This window comes from Coturnix japonica, chromosome 1 (assembly GCF_001577835.2).
Source record: "Coturnix japonica isolate 7356 chromosome 1, Coturnix japonica 2.1, whole genome shotgun sequence".
Lineage (NCBI taxonomy): Eukaryota > Metazoa > Chordata > Aves > Galliformes > Phasianidae > Coturnix > Coturnix japonica.
Genome location: NC_029516.1, coordinates 101,015,949 through 101,032,978, shown reverse-complemented (window position 1 = coordinate 101,032,978; position 17,030 = coordinate 101,015,949). Strand labels below are relative to the sequence as shown.

Below are 17,030 nucleotides of genomic sequence, written 5' to 3'. Positions count from 1 at the left end.
TTGGACACTATGTCAGACAAAATACCAGTTCTGAATCAGTTGAAATATTGAAACTTTTCCTTTACTTTGTTTATATGTGAGTATTCTGGTTTTTCTTCAGGACAAGATCATCTGTTGCCAGAAGCAGAAGAAATAACTATGATTAGCATTCAACTTGCTGCTAGATTTCTCTTCACCACAGGATTTCATACAAAGAAAATAGTCCGTGGCCCAGCTAGTGATTGGTATCTGATCTTTTAACAGCTATTCTTCTGGAAGTTCAATGTCTTTTCAAAGATCCTAGTTTGTGTGCATATGACAATGAAGTGTCAGTGGGCCATCCTGTCTTGCGCCCCTCCCCCATCTATGTGGGGGGGAAAAAAAGGAGAAAATACTGAGAGGGAACTGAGCCTTAAAATAAGCTGCTGAGTAGAGCAGCTCTAAAATTAATTTTTAAAGAAAGTGTAAATCTGCCCTTTTGTCTGCCTTTGTCATTAGATTCTGTGTTTTTAGGGCAAAACTAATAAGGTATATATTCCAATGTGAATTCAGAATTTTGTTCATGGTTCAGTTAATTTTAATCAAAACTGTTTTCAGCCTGGTTATGAAGCTCATTTTTGTTTTGTTTCTGAAATTCTTCCAATTCTGAAACTGTAGATTTCATTAGCAGAGTGCTTACATACATTGCTATGAGGCCTGTAATACAAATCTGTGTGTAGTATAACTAACTGCAGTCTTACCACAGTATTTTAGTCATCTTTAAACTGTTAGTTTGTTCTGGGGAGAGGAACATGGGTTACTGTTAGCAAGAACTAGGAAGAAGATCTCATGTTTGTGAGTAGTTTACCAACAGCTATATAGCATTTCTGTAGTACATGGCAAAAATGTGCCTCACTTTTTTTCCTCTAGCAGCAGCTTTCAAAACTGAGTTATCCCTGTTTTAAGCGATGAAGAGACATTGAAATATTGCTGCTGCAAGGACAGAAGTGATGAGTTCTCTAAAACAAACATTTTACTGTTGTTTTTTTTTTTTTAATTATCTGTAAATGAGAACGTGAATTTCTAGTATGTTATGTGTTTAGTTTGTAGTCTTATACATAGCTTATGTGTGTTTTGCTGCTCACCCTCTCCCCTAGTCTGAATACAGAGTAAATAAGAGCTGCCTATTTATGACTGCATTTAGTAATAGATCAGAGGTCAAGGGATGTAATTCTTTAGTTGTGCTTTTACATCCATAACAACAACAGCTTAGTACAGGAGGCTTTTTTTAATTCGAAGTTTTTTTGTTTTGAAGAATTATCTGTAATTGTAACTAGTTCATCTGACTGTAAACACTTTGTGAGCAAAAATATGTGGGGATCACCTTTATTGTATATTTCCAAGTTCTATAGAAAGAATACAGCTGTCAATTAATTAGTGTCATGGTCTCTAAGCTGCATCGTCTTCTGTTTCAGGTATGATGCGTTATGCATTCTTCTCCGTCACAGCAAGAATGTACGCTTTTGGTTTGCACACAATGTCCTTTTTAATGTTTCAAACCGTTTCTCTGAGTACCTTTTGGAATGCCCTAGTGCTGAAGTGAGGGGTGCATTTGCGAAACTTATTGTATTTATTGCACATTTTTCATTGCAAGATGGACCGTGTCCTTCACCTTTTGCTTCTCCTGGACCTTCCAGTCAGGTATTTAATTTTCTAATGAAAATCTTTGGAAATGTGTTCTTATTTCTTCATTAACAGCACTTTGCTATAAAGCTAATTCCACAGTAGGACTTTACAAAAAAAAACTGTAAACCCTGTACAAAAGTCTGTGTTGCCCTACTTGGCATTAGTTGAGCAATTTGTGTGAGTTACAGTCAGAAAGGTTCGTTTTCACCTCATTTTTAAATCTCTGTTGAGATTAACTAGTGAGAACTTTGAATTTAGTTAGCAGTACAATACTACAAAATAGAAGTAGGGAATTGGATGGTGTGAAAGGAAGTGAAGTTTAGTTTTCCATTTAGAATTAAAAAAGACACATAGGAGTTAAAGTACTTTCTCCTGTATTCTATAACACTGAAATAATCAAAAATCATAACTTTGCATGGGAGCAGAATGCGAATTGCCCAGTTCAACACATCTGCAACTACCAAACAGTACACAATAATAGAGTCAAAGTCTTAATGGAATAGTTGTTGTTTTACCTGTCTTAAAATCTAAAAAAGTAAACTTTTATGGGCTTTTCCCTGGAAGTATTTTTAAGGTTGTTGATGCCTACAGTGGGGCCTTCGCTTGTATTGTTCCTCTTTTTCAGAACGTTTTCATTACCAAGTGCAGCAAAAGAAAAAAAATATATATGTATGTTAAGGCTACATAGACTTTTATCAGTAGTTTTGTTTGTTTTGATTTTGTATGTCTGTTTTTTCAAGAGTCTTTTTCAGTCTATAAAGTTCACTGTAGAACTCCATGAGTTTTTCTGAGTATTCAAACCTAGCCGCTGTGGGAGAAAAAATTCAGTTGAAGACTTGTGCATGTGCATGGTTTCTCTGGCGTGTGTGATATTCAGTGTAGCAAGTATTATCCTCTGTGTAATACTAAGATACTGGTGGATTCGCGTTTTCTGTCGTCATAGAAAGTATAAACTAAATAATTTACAGGTTCAACCATTAATAGTGCAACTTTCTTTTATAGGCTTATGATAACTTAAGTTTAAGTGATCACTTACTGAGAGCGGTACTAAATCTTCTGCGAAGGGAAGTATCTGAACATGGGCGTCATTTGCAGCAGTATTTCAATCTGTTTGTGATGTATGCCAATCTAGGTAAGCCTATTAAATGCACTTTACTGATGCAATGTACTCTTCTTTATTAATGGTTTAGTTTTCCATTTGCATGAGGATCCAGTTTTTTGGAGACAGGCAGATTGTTAAGATTAAATCACATGAATGCTCTCTAGAGAATCTTTGCTCCTCCTGTTTGGGCTTTGAAGCTTCTGTCTTCAAGAAGCTTAGAGCTATGAAATTGTCTCTTTCTTGTGGGGGTGAAAATACAGGAAAATAAATTATTTTTCATGCAGACCTCTTTTGCAGGGAGGTCATGAGATCCAGGAAGTACGTGGGAGTCTTAACTTTTTTGGTCTGAAGAAGTCCAGAAAGATGGAGATTCAGAAAAGACTTGTTTTTTCCCTTAGAGTAATGCAGCTGGTCACGTTTGTCTGTGTGCTCCAGTTTGTACCCTTTCAGTGTTAATTTTGGTTTAGTTCAAGTAGGAACCTCACAGCTACAAAAAGAAAACACTAGCTCTACAGCACTCTTTCCCTTTAAAGCCTGTTTGGGAGACTGAGAAGATAGCTCTGTGTCTGTTCTTAATGCATCATTGCTTGCCAGAATGCTTTCACCAAAGCGTCATATGAGGTAGAAGAATGCAAAAATCAGGAAATTCCACTGTAAGCTTATCAAATATTGTCATTCATCCTAGATAAACATAGGCAAGAAAAGATCATGTTTTTGCAATATAGGAAGGCTTAAGTGAAATTCTCCCAGGCATGGAAAAGTGATTCTTTTCCTAAACACTAATGTCCTTAATTTACTGATGAAGGATTAAATTAGAAATTGAGTGTGATCTCCCATTAAGTTTAGCTTCTTTGAATGCAAGTCTGTTAGGACTTATCTATATTTGCAGTTGCCATATTTAAGACTCATCCATCATGCATGTGCTGTAATACAACTGACATGAGGTGATAATCAGTTTTGGAGCAGTAGATGTGAAATACTGGCTATGGCCTCTGCAACGTTTTTGCAGCATTTTTGCTGTGGGTCTTGATTATATCCAGCACTACAAAAATAGTAACAGATATAATTTTAAAAGTATGAAAACAAACAAAAAGAAGACTATTAAGTCTAGACTGTGTGTGTTCTTTGCCCAGAAGAAAGTTACTAGCTGGTATGCTAGTAACTTGATAAAATAATATCCAAAGTAATAATTATAACTTAAGGTAACTTTTGCTGTTAAACTAATGAGCCCCATTCACATTAATGTGAACAGCTGTATCATGCTTTCAAATAGCATTACCCGCACACTAAAATTCAATGACAAACTGTCTCAAGTGGATTAAAGCATTGCACTTTATACTTCTACACTCAGGAAGAGCAGTTAGGAGGAGGAAAATGCAAATCATATGAGGAAAAGATTGCTTCTGCACTCCCAGATTGATGAGGGTAGTCACAGTTTCTGCTGGAGTAAATTTCTCACCAAACTCTGTTTTCATTTTTCCCAGCTTCTCTGTCAGGGGCCGTTTCTCTCTCATGTGGTAGCCTGTGCAACAAAGCGTCTTTCTGTACAGTGTTTTCTACAAAAGATACAGTACTCTTCCATAGCGATAGTCTATTGGACTCTGCCCCGTATTCTAATATAAAATATTCTCATTCTTTGAGAAGTAGTATGAAGTGAGAAGATCTGTTCCCTTGGGAATTCTACAACACTTTACAATATATATTGAGCAACTCAGCTACTGCTGGTTATCACCTCTTGCAGACTGAGTTTTTGTTGGGTTCCATTATGCCTAAAATGTTATACGAGTGTATCAATCCAAACTGAATTATTTTAGCGTTCCCACATCGGAATGACACACTTACAAAGTTTTGGAAGTTCTTTAAAACTGTCTACCTTCACAAAAGGAATTAAATTTTATATCTATATATAAATATAGATATAAATTTATGCTATGTATAAAGTAGGTAATTGCTTCAATTTCACCTGTACTGTTCTGTTAGGCAGATATTCCAGCATGACTGGACTTAATGTCATTATAGAAGATAAATGGAATTCTTCTGCTTTGACTTATTTTTCTGAATTTTGTATGCATTCAGTGCATTTGAAACTCCCCAAAGAGAAACATGGAAATACTAAGCAATTTGAGGCAGCCAATTGTGCTTGTACATACTATGGTTAACTGGTGGCATCTGTATGGTTGTAGTGAGCACTCACCAAAAGCTGCAGTACATCCTTCCTGCTTCACTCTAAGTACTTGCTTGTATTAAGTAATTGCCTTTATTGAGGGATCAACTAATTCATGTCAGAGCAAGAGAGTAACTACAAAGCTGTCTAACAGCTGTACTGTAAGAGAGCTCTGATAAGGTGCTCTCTGGATTCCTTCCTCTTATTATAGAGATGGTAGGTAAGCTTCAGTTTTAGAACAAGAAAAAATTTTGCAAATGTATGAAAAATCATGACTTTTAACCAAACTGAGAAACAGTATACAAGATCAGAGGGGCCGTATACCAGGTATAATGGTAGGTATGTGCAATGTTCCTTTGCAGTAAAACCAACTGATGTTAAGGTTAGTTGGGTTATTGATTGGCTTTGCAGATTTTTTTCATTGTTGCTTTTTTATCTTAAACTGATCTTTGTTGTGCTTACTTGCACTGACTGCATAATATGATGCAGTTGGAAATGTCTTAAATCTGTAACTGATATGTCTGTGGCATAATGGAAAAATCACAAAATATACTGTGTGAGTCTTCATCCACTCCTGGGCCACATAATGATTGCTTCTGGAAGAAAAAAAAACCAAAACATTTTTTATCCTAAAAGAAACATGGATGCTACTTACTGAAGTGCTAATGAGTACTGTTAAGAAATAGTTGTCATTTACAACTCGTTCGCTCTTGTTTTCACTCTGTAGGTGTAGCAGAGAAGACACAACTTCTGAAACTAAATGTTCCTGCAACCTTCATGCTTGTGGCTCTGGATGAAGGTCCAGGCCCTCCAATTAAGTACCAGTATGCTGAACTGGGGAAGCTGTACACTGTTGTGTCGCAGCTGATCCGCTGTTGCAATGTGTCATCACGGATGCAGTCTTCTATCAATGGTAAAGTGAATTTTACGTTTTCCTTAGATTAATTGGATATATCAGTAAATGTATTTTGTGTAACCTTTTGTTACCATGTATAAAATGAATTAGCTGAAAAAATGCTTACCTTCTGTGTTTAGCAGCTCCTTTCGTTTGAAGACAGAAATCACTTTTGTACACAAAATTGATTTGATATTGACATACTTCAGAACAGATTTTTGGTTTACATGTTTTGAGTTTGTACTTCGTAGCTTATTAAATAAAGATAGAAGAAAACAGGTAGTGAAGTAGTTACTTGTTGATGCAAAATATTACGGATTTTAGAATAGTTCAAACTAATTGCAAAGGCTTGCATAAAGGTTTTTTGGTTCTGAGTAGGAAATAAAATAATAAATGACTTTCATTTACCAGGACAAAGTAATCTGTGCAAGGAAGAATCCATGGTGGGCTCTGAAGTAGCTAAGTGTTTATTGGAGAAGAGACATTGCTTTGAATAGCTCTTCAAAGTTCACTTGGTGCTCCTTTGCAGTCAGAAAGACAAATAGAATCCAGCACTTTGATTTACAAATGAATCAGCAATAAGTTATAGTAGAATAAATCATTAATATCCTCACCGAATGAAGACAGTGCAGTTACTTTTGAGAAATGGTGACAATATTGGGCTAGGTGAATTTTATAGCTTGTCTTATAACCTGCATATGTATGTGTTCCTATATTAACTATATTTTAGAAAACCTAATTAGAAATCTCTATCATTGAATGGCTTCTCTAAACTCATTACAGCTCAATGTGTCAGGCAGCAAAGTCAATAGGCTAGAATGTGCTATAGTAATAATTAATCAACTGAACATTTTACTGTGCTATAATAAGCTGTAGAAGCATTTGGCAACTTCGATTTGGTTTTGTTTCCAGTATATTATTGGATGATAACAGAAAGAACATATTCTGCTTTTGAAAATGAATCATATATTCATTGTATTCATAAAAAATTAAAAATGTGTTTTGTGTGAATGTTATTGTGACTATTAATTATTATTACTATTTGCAGAGTTAACTTATTTATTTAGCATAATAAGCTAGGGAAGTTCTTCAGACTTTTAATCATCTTCAGAAACTAAAAATGCAACACTGCTACATCAAGAAACGTCGGGAGCAAATCAACATTCTTTCCTTGTACAAAATTAAACAGTACAAAGGAGCTGTGTTAATTCTGATTTTTTTTCAAGAACATTTTTCTATCTACACTCTAGAGATTCAGACTGGAGTTTTCTACCAGCTGTTCCTATAGTAGACTTAATGTATCCTAAAATGCAATAAATTTTGACTTTATTATACAAGCCTGGAAGCAGGTTCTGGAATTAGAGGTTTTCACTGAGGAAACTTCCAGCAGTTCTTCCTCTTGTGTATGAATCTATCTTCACCTATTCTGCTTTGGCTGCCACAGTATAACTTTATCAGAGAGTAGCAGCTTTATCTTGGTCAGCTGGAGTCCAGCTTCGCAATCAAAGTTATTTCATACCATTACATGTTTCAAAGCTTTTTTGTTGTCTTTTTTTTTTTTTTTCTTTTCTTTTTTACTTTCTGTTGTTTATTGATTAGTTACAGCAACTTAGATTTTGTTGTTTACACACTGAAAGTGTTCTGGTACCTTTTCATCTAGAATAACTTCTTGTTGCAGGTAATCCTCCACTTGCCAACCCCTATGGTGATCCTAATTTATCTCAACCTATAATGGCACTTCAGCAGAACGTAGCAGACATTTTGTTTGTGAGAACCAGTTATGTGAAGAAAATTATTGAAGACTGCAGCAATTCTGAAGAGACCATCAAATTGCTTCGTTTCTGCTGCTGGGAGAATCCTCAGTTCTCTTCCACCGTCCTAAGTGAACTTCTCTGGCAGGTAACAACAAATGTTAGGCTAAGGATGAGCATATGAGTGTGTATGATGCCAGATTCTGTATTTATGTTTAGGACTGTTGTCTTATTGAATACTGAATAGGTGCTTGGTAAGGAGATGTTCCTTATCTTGTTACTCTTGGGTGTATACACCATAGCGTAGTATTATGAGAAGTCCTTTTATAAATTTAAGAAAGCAATAAATAGTTCTAAGTTGGGAGCACGAGGTCAAGGATGAACTTCGAAGCTCTGCATTTGCCCCTTGGGGGTCTATATTAGGACTGATAGTATTTAATATTGACATTTGTGACATGGGCAGAATGGGATTGAGTCACTCAGCAAATGTGAATGACGGCAGACTGAATGGTGCATGTTGACACTCCATTGTGAATGGATGCCATCCAGAAGAACCTAGACAGATTTGAGAAATGCGCCCACAGGAACCTCATATGGTTCAGTAAGGCCAAGTGCAATATGCTTCACCTGGATCAGGGCAATCTCAGATATAAGTAAACTAGAGGATGAGTGGACAGAGAGCAGCCCTGTGGGAGAAGGGCTTGGGAGTACTTATGGATGAGAAACTCAGCATGAGCCAGCAGTTTGTGCTTGCAGCCCAGGTGAAGAAACACATTCTGGGTTCAATCAAAAGAAGAATGGCCAGCAGGGTGAATGGTATGGACCCATTGGATTGGGTCCAGAGGAGGGCCACAGAGTGTGATCAATGTTTTGGATCATCTCTCTTGTGAAGGCAGGCCAATAGAGTTGGGGTTATTCCACCTTAAGACGAGAAGGCTCTGGGAAGACCTTAGGGCAGCCTCCCAGTAGCTAAAGGGGGCCACAAGAACAGTGGGAAGGAATTGCTTATCTGTGAGTGTAGTGATAGACAAGATCTATTGGTTTTAAGCAAAGAGAGGGAAGATTTATATTAGATTTTTATAGGAAATAGCTGTGAGGCTGAGGCACTAGAACAAGCTGCCCCGAGTAGGTGTGAATGACTCACCCAGGAATTGTTCAGCCACTCTGTGGATGGAGCTTTGGGCAACTTGATCTTGTGACAGGGAGGTTAGAACTGAATGGGTTTTAAGGTGCCTCCTAACCCAAGCCATTCTATTAAAAAAAAAATGTAGATGAGGATGATCTCTAAGTGCATTTAGTTCCTTTTTTAATAATGAAATAACAGCTTATTTCATTAGAATCAAACCTGGGAATATATTCTAAAATCTCCCTTTTATTTATTTTGGCTCTGTGTATAAGGTCCTTTTTTATAAGTCTGCAAGACATACGTTTTACTGATGTTGTACTTAGCCACATATTTTGCATTTTAGTATAACCTTGAACATGCTGACTAGAATTAACAATATCAGTGGAAAATACTATTTTGTAATTTTACTTTCCTAAGGGTACTTTTCAGGATAACTTCTCTGCATATCATGCCTGGCACTTCAGTTGTGTTAGAAACTCATGATGAAACACTTCTCCTTTATAAAATCTACAGTGTATTTAGAAAAAAATCTGATGCTACCAGAATGTAAAGTCATAATAGTATGCATTGCATCTTGAAATATGCCTTATGTTACAGTACAACTCACTTCAAAGTAATTGTATTCTTGTATTGCGCTATGTAATCTACGTACTTTGAAGAATGCTTTCTTGTTTTCTCTGCATTTTTTACTTTTTAAGGTTGCATATTCATACACATATGAGCTTCGACCCTACTTGGATCTGCTTCTGCAAATCCTATTAATTGAGGATTCTTGGCAAACTCACAGGTTTGTAGTTACCTATCTTATTACAATTTGTTACCACTGCGTTTGGTACAGCCTGTTCTCTCAGTGATTCTGCTGCTAATCCTTGCAAGGGTATTAGTTTTAGAACAAAATATATGGAATAAAGCATATTTTCCCTTTCATCACACGTTTCAAGACAACTTGAATCTATGTTTTTTTAACCTTTCTCTTCCTTACTCCTGAGAAATTTGCTACTCAGTCCTATAAATTCAAGATTTTTCATATGCAGGAGAATTTTACTAATGTGCCAGTTAGGCTAAATGTACTGGCATTTACTATTTGTTGCTTAGACTGATTCCTGCAAGCATCTCATTTTGAGAGGGTTCAATGATATCCTTCCTGGCCTCACCAAAACACTTAGCAATCATAGGAGTGATGTACAAAATAAATGTAATCAGCGTTCTACTCATCTGTTTCAAAATATCATGTAATTGATGAATATTGACAATAGTGGATTCACTAAATAATTTGCTACCATGTCCTATTTGTATTTTAAATATTTTGATTAAATACATGCTTGATATTAAATCTGTGCCACAGTGAAGTTGTTGGAGTGAACTCATAAATATTTCAGTGTAGACATAGACTACACTCAGGATTTCAACAGTTGCCTTGCCTTACTCTAGAAGATATTCAGAGGTAAGGTGGTAATCTGGTTTACTACACTCCAAAACCTGAAGGCTAGAGTGGATGGGCTTCTTCATTTCCTTTAGAGGAATTACCCCTAAAGTAAGGGATTAGAGTACCTATCATATGCGGACTTTTCATGTTTGCATATATATATGTAATGCTAATATAAAGCAGTTTGTTTAGATGTACTTCCTTCTAAGCAGATGTCCTGTCTGAAGTCCACAGAACACTGGAGGATGGGCATATTTTAGGAAGTGTGAAGTAAAATAGGACTTACTATGGTGAAAATGCAAGTGACAAGAAAGCTTGCTTGGAATAGTACAATGTTTGAAATAATGGAGATAGGAAGGAGGTTAAATGTGGTGTGGCTTTCGCTATATTTGAAGAAAAAATATAGCTTTTGCTATATTTGTATGCAAGACTGCAGTCTCAAGAATAACAGCATTCATTGGAATTATGGTAGGCTTCAGCAGAGGAATATGAAGTGTCCAACTGTGGTCATTTTCTGATTTCTTGCTGCCATTTAAAAAAAAATAAATAGTGTAACTGTCCATAGTTAAATCTCATATAACTTGCAGAAAATTAGAATCTTTAACAGTGTGCATCCTTCAATGCTTCTTGTATTCTCTTACTGGGATGGCTGCTGCCATTCTTTGGCATCATGATTTGATATGTTAATGCCCCAGTTTGGGGATAATAGTTTCACTGCATGCCATTACACTAAATCAATTGAAGTTCATTTTACATTCTTGATGAGGCATAGAACTGAATAGAGAAGAATCATCTAGGTTGGAAAAGACCTTTAAGATCACTTGTCACATCAGAAAAGAAGCCCACACTCCGTTATTCTTCAACCAGACCACAGCAAGAGGAGTCTCCCCTCAGCTTCCTCCTGCAGTCGCAGCTCTCCCAGCTTCTTTACATAAGACTTGTTTTCTAGTCCCATCATTGACTTTGTTGCTCATCACTACACATGCTAGAGCAATGCAATGCCCTTTGTGGAGTGAGGCCTAAGTTATCAGCTGCCTGGAGACTATTTGCTGATGATTGTCAGAGATTAACAGGAAAGAAGTCAATAGCTTTTCCTAAAGTGAATGTAACTCTTAGAGATTTTGACAGTCTAGGTTCTGTGTTTTTCTCCTCTGGTGCTTTTTCAAAATCAAAATTAAGTGAATTGGGAAATATAGTGCAAGAACCGAGAGTGTCCTTTTTTTTTTATTTGAAATTCCTTTATCCACTACCTAAAGAGCAAAAGGCAGATAATGTGTTTGGTTTCAGCGAATGTCTAAGTCTCTTATGCACATGCATGTACCATTCATTTCTCTTCAGAGGAACTGCATCTAAAAGTCTTTATCTTGAAGGTCTGTAACTATAACATAGTCCTGCTGTCAAGAATTTAACTGTTCTAACTCTGTCAGAACATAATGACTTAGAAATAGTTTTGTAAATGCAGTTTATATTTAAAAAAAAAAACAGACACAACAATACAAAAAAAAGACACTGCTGTGATTGGTTTTATTTTGTTCAAGGGACTGAAACTTTTGACTGGCTTAAACATCACCAAACATTTGGTGAAACTGTTTGTTCTGTATGCAGCCTGTCAAGTTAGTCTCCTAATTTCAAAAGTTAAAACATTCAAAATGTGATTTACCCGTTTCGTAATTACACTGTAAGTGAAGACTGATTTCTAACACTGGAATATTTCTGTAGGATTCACAATGCACTTAAGGGGATCCCAGATGACAGGGATGGACTATTTGACACCATTCAGCGCTCCAAGAACCATTATCAGAAAAGAGCTTACCAGTGTATAAAATGCATGGTGGCCCTCTTCAGCAACTGCCCTGTAGCCTACCAGATCCTTCAGGTGATAAATTTTGTTGACTCTTGCTTCTGCTTTTTTCCTGTTGTGTGTTTAAAAAACAAACAAACAAACCAAACCTCTATTTTCACTGACTTAACAAAATTATGGCCTTTGAGTAAAACTCGTGTAAACCTTCTGATATCAGATGGTCAGTATATTGAATTCAGAGTGATTCAGTTATATTTGTGTTTGTGTGATGCAACTGAAGATCCTCGTATCCTTCATTTCAGTTTTGAAGTTTATACTGTGTGGGGAAAAAAATGAGCCTTTGGAGCAACAGCGTATGAGTTGGTGGTCTGCTCTCTTGAAAGAAAAAAATGTATTCCTCTCTTGAAGAACAGAGAAAATAATTCCTAAATGCTAACTTTGTATCTGCAGAGTAATGGAGACTTGAAGAGAAAATGGACCTGGGCAGTAGAATGGCTTGGAGACGAGCTTGAGCGTAGACCATACACTGGCAATCCCCAGTACACCTATAATAATTGGTCTCCACCAATACAGAGCAATGAAACATCAAATGGCTACTTCCTAGAGAGATCACACAGTGCTAGAATGACTCTTGCAAAGGCTTGTGAACTCTGCCCGGAGGAGGTAAAAAGTTATTTCTACATGGGTTAAAAACTTGGAGTAAATGTATCTATAAATAAGTGATTGATAAGGAGTTATACTTTTGTTAGTTACATATTCATGTTTTTATCCATTTTTATTACTGGTTTTATAGACATTTGTCAGTTAAAGAATTAGTCTGGAATTGAAATTAACTGTTTGAAGTAGATCGTGTATGATTAAAAAGTCTGTTTTTCCAATACTGTGTTGATGGTGGGGATTTTTAATACAAATATATAATAACCCTAATACAAATTATTGTTATATACGTATTATATCATGTTTGTATTTTTTTTATCCAGTGCAAGCTACAGGTGACACTGGAGGTGGGAGAATCTTTTTTATTAGAGTGTGCCTGAAAGTATCACTTGCACAAAGTGTTGGTTCTGAGTAGTATAATCTTAATGTTTTACCTGAGTAAATTAATGTTTTTTAAAACTTCAGGAACCAGATGATCCTGATGCTCCAGATGAACATGAATCTTCTCCACCTGAAGATGCACCACTGTATCCTCATTCACCTGGTTCCCAGTATCAACAGGTAAAAGCTTAAGAATTACTCAGAGCCCTGTGTTAGCTTTTAACATTAGCATTCATGGTAGCTCTCATTACAGGTGTATAGCCAGCAGCATGTTACTATCAAATATCACTAATGGAGAAATAAAGATTCAGATCCATTTTGGCAGGAACAACGTCCCTATTGCTTTCATGAGAGAATTTTAGTGTTACTTGATCAGAGATTAATTATCCATAGAAACAGCAGGGGAACAGATGTCGTCACAGACTTGTGCATATGAAATTAGATTCTGGGCTATTTGTTTGTGTTGATGTTTTGTCAGTTGCTTTCTCATTTTATAAATTTAAAATCAAGACCAAGGTTAGAGTTGATTGCAAGGCTTTCATCAAAGTGGGTACCTTTGCTGCGTGTAACTTGTGCTATGAACACTGATCTCCAGATTTTACATACAAAGCGTGAATCTGTTTCAGGCTAAATGGCTGCTTAATTAAACTTACAGAGAGACAGATCTGAAAGAAATCATTACCAGATATTTTAACTGACTAAATTAGCAGGTTCCCTATTTAGTTTCTATTTTTCTTGTTCCAATTAATTTTATTTATTCTGAATCTGCTAATTTAATTTCCTCTCCTGCCCAAACCCATTCTCCTTCCATCTTGCTTTCCTTACTTGGTGTTCTCAGCAGAGCAGTTGGTAAGTTGTGCAGATTTTCCCACTCTCTTCTGAGCTCCTGAGTTCAGGCACATACTGTAACCCCACCATTACCTGTGTGATGTGCTCACTTCCTTGCAGTAGGTGGCATTTTCACTAATGCACACAGTTCCTAATTCGTGTTTCTAATTTTTCCACACTTGGTTAAACTTTGCAACGCAATAGGTAGATGAGGTATTTTCATTTGCCAGGTGTGTGTATAGCTTTTTTAATTGGGACAGAGCATCTGGAGAAAATGAGGGGTCAAGATTTCATTCAGTTCTGTAACATTAAATGTTACCCATACATCAGCATATGTTACATATGTGCAGGTCTGCTTTTTCCATTGTCATAGGGAAAACATGCACACTGATTGAATCTGTTTATAAAATATGTGCACAGTTCAGTATCCAGAGCACACAGGCAGCCTTTTTTTCTTGCTTTTGCTTTGCATGTAAATGTTCTTTAGTCGAAAGCTAGAAATGACTGTTTAATTCATCACTGTATCTTTACAAGTTGAAAGCATAATTACACTGTGTTAGTTGAGAAGGTAAGTGAGGGATGTAATTCAGAGGAAAGACGATGTTGCCATGTATGTTCCTGCAAATACCGTCACATCAGATGTCGGATGTGCTCAGTGATGCTTTTCAGTAGTTTGAAGCTAGAGGTGAAAGCCCAGTAACTGGTTAGGAAACAATCCAAGGATTTAATGTCCTTTTAAAATGTTTGTGCTTTGTTCCAGAATAACCATGTGCATGGACAGCCATATACAGGCCCGGCAGCACATCATATGAACAACCCTCAGCGAACTGGCCAACGAGCACAAGAAAATTATGAAGGCAGTGAAGAAGTTTCCCCGCCTCAGACAAAAGATTAGTGAAATGCACATAATCAATTAACTTGCTCCATCAAGACTGTGCACCCAGGCCTTACAGTCCAACCTTTCTCTGTGTCTGGCTAATATTTAAAACTAGAAAAACTATTCCTAATCAACATGGAGTGGAGAGTCTATTCACTGTCTTATCTGCAGAAAATTGCTGTCAATATATAACCCGCCTGCAGTGGAAAGTGTATAGTGTTTTGTAATAAATGGCCTGATGCTAATGTGTAAATGGCAAAGGTGTATATAGTATATTAATGTTTGACTGTTAATTCTTAAGCAAGAAACATTTTTTTTGTCTTGATGAGACTCACAGATCTACAAAAACAAAAAATAATTTCTTGATATATCTGCTGCGCTCTGCGACCAGTGTTGCCTGCCTCACGGCAGTTGGATCAACTCCTTTATGAAAAAGCCTATCCATGTCAACCACGAGAATAGTTTCATGTTAATTCTTTGCCACTGGAGTCGATTTTACTATGAGCAACGTAATGGCTGGTAACCTTTTAATTATTTGGTTGATGTGGAAAATTGGTGATGTAACATTGTTTCTAGATCTTTTTTCATTGCCTTTTTCATTCTGGTATTAGGTTAATCACTTTGAAGCTATAGTTATGCTGTAACATTTAGCATGGCTTCACACCAAGTTAGTGTAGCCAACGAGGGGGGAAAAAAGTGACAGCAGTTGTCCCAATGTGACAACTGTATTGCTCAGAACTTTTTCTTCTTACACCTAGACTATAAAACGGGGAGGGAAAATGTGACAAACAAACAAGTGGTTTTCAGTTTCACATATGTTCCTCACATCTGATGTTTGACAGTTCTGTCTCTGGGTGGGATAAAGAACACTTAGTTTTCAGTAATAGGAATTTAAAAAAAGATTTAAAACAAATATGCAAAAATTTGCTATGCCAGGATGCCTGGAGCATAATAGACTGTATTTGGTGTGCTTGTTTTGTTTCTTTGGTAGAGCTTATTAGATAAACTTCTAACACTTTCCTTCTACTGCATCCCAGTGAAGTGGAAGTCTACAAAATCACACAGTACTTGTGAGTGCCACTGCACCAAGTTAACTTGCTGGTTTTCTGCTCGTTCACAGTTCTACTTGAAAGCGAGAATTGTCTTAGCTCTTTATCCATATGCAGGAGATCTTAACGTTAGAAGCAGGGTTTAATGAGAAGAGAAACTACTGGTTAGTCAAATACAATTCTGAGGTATCTCTATTCCAGAATAAACATTTGTTTAAAGACTTTGAGAAACGCATCAGTAAATACTGTATTTAAATGAAAATTGGTAACTTGAATGTGTGTAATTTTTTGGAACCTGTCTAAAAACCAAATACCCCTGCAAAACAGATACAGCCCACCCTATACTATTTAAATATTTTGCTGTTTTATTTTATAGAAATTATTTTGCTGAATTCACAAATAGAATTTGATTTAAGAAGAACGTTTTGTCCTGTGGTGTGTGTTGGTTATTTTGGCTTTTTTGTTTTGGTTTGGTTTTGTTATTCTTTCTTATTTCTTCTTTTTAATGGTCTGCACAGAAAGGCGGATGCTGTGCAGTGGCATTGTGCTGAGTTCTGGAACAACAGTCACTGTGAGACTTCCGTGCGCACATACACACACACAAAAAGAAAGGAAAAGAATTGGCCCATCAGAATAAAATAACCAGGACAATTACATTGCAAAAGTTTCCTAATGTGATTTCTCTTGTACTTTTTGTATGTTTTTATATATACGTATATATTTAATGAGCACAAGCTTGACGGTGTTTTTTTACAAATGATTTGACAGAAACGAAGCTGCTTATCTAATTAAAGGTCTGTAGTTTTGAAATGAACCAAGGAAAACTCAGTCGCAGGCGCGCTCTTAGGCATTTTTAGTGACACAGAAGATTTTAGAGTATGCTTATGTAGCAGCGATCACTTTTATGCTTCCATGTTTTCTCAGTGCTCGAGTTAATTCAGATTTTTTCCACAATTTTTTAGTAATGCCATTTTACCTGGACTTAGTAAATTTGAGTAAAGTTTTTTCCCATTTCTGTTTGGGAATGTTTCTTGAAAGGTTTAACTCAAAAATTGCTGGCCTGAGTACTCATGTTGAAATAGTTCCTATTTATTTGGACCAGTAATTGTTAAACGAGCGATCACAGAGGTGATTATTATTACGTATTTTTTACTACGTAGCTAAAATGTATAATATTCTAGTTCAGCCTTGCCAAATGTGTTCACTTTTAATAGTGCAATGATTGTAGAGACGTGTAAAGCCTGTGACATTTGAAGGCTGTGACTTTTTCAGTCATCTACAAGCCCTGCCCCTGAACGGACGGTGACTGCAGCAGCAATCATTTGTCAG

The 17,030-nt window shown here is 36.4% G+C and overlaps 1 protein-coding gene across 4 annotated transcripts in view; it reads left to right on the top strand.

The window, feature by feature from the left end:
* USP9X (ubiquitin specific peptidase 9 X-linked) overlaps positions 1-16,122 on the top strand; it is an 87,509-nt gene extending 71,387 nt beyond the window's left edge. For 2 of the 4 annotated variants that reach the window (XM_015884801.2, XM_015884793.2), the window contains exons 36-45: positions 101-224; positions 1,434-1,659; positions 2,647-2,776; positions 5,638-5,823; positions 7,484-7,704; positions 9,381-9,469; positions 11,828-11,984; positions 12,360-12,572; positions 13,032-13,127; positions 14,536-16,122. In XM_015884801.2, the coding sequence (XP_015740287.1) occupies positions 101-224; positions 1,434-1,659; positions 2,647-2,776; positions 5,638-5,823; positions 7,484-7,704; positions 9,381-9,469; positions 11,828-11,984; positions 12,360-12,572; positions 13,032-13,127; positions 14,536-14,670 (1,577 nt within the window). In that variant the 3' untranslated portion in view covers positions 14,671-16,122. Of the gene's footprint in view, positions 1-100; positions 225-1,433; positions 1,660-2,646; positions 2,777-5,637; positions 5,824-7,483; positions 7,705-9,380; positions 9,470-11,827; positions 11,985-12,359; positions 12,573-13,031; positions 13,128-13,785; positions 13,797-14,535 lie in introns of all 4 variants that reach the window. The other 2 variants (XM_015884807.2, XM_015884815.2) reach the window with 2 other exon arrangements.
* The last annotated feature ends 908 nt before the right edge of the window (positions 16,123-17,030 follow it).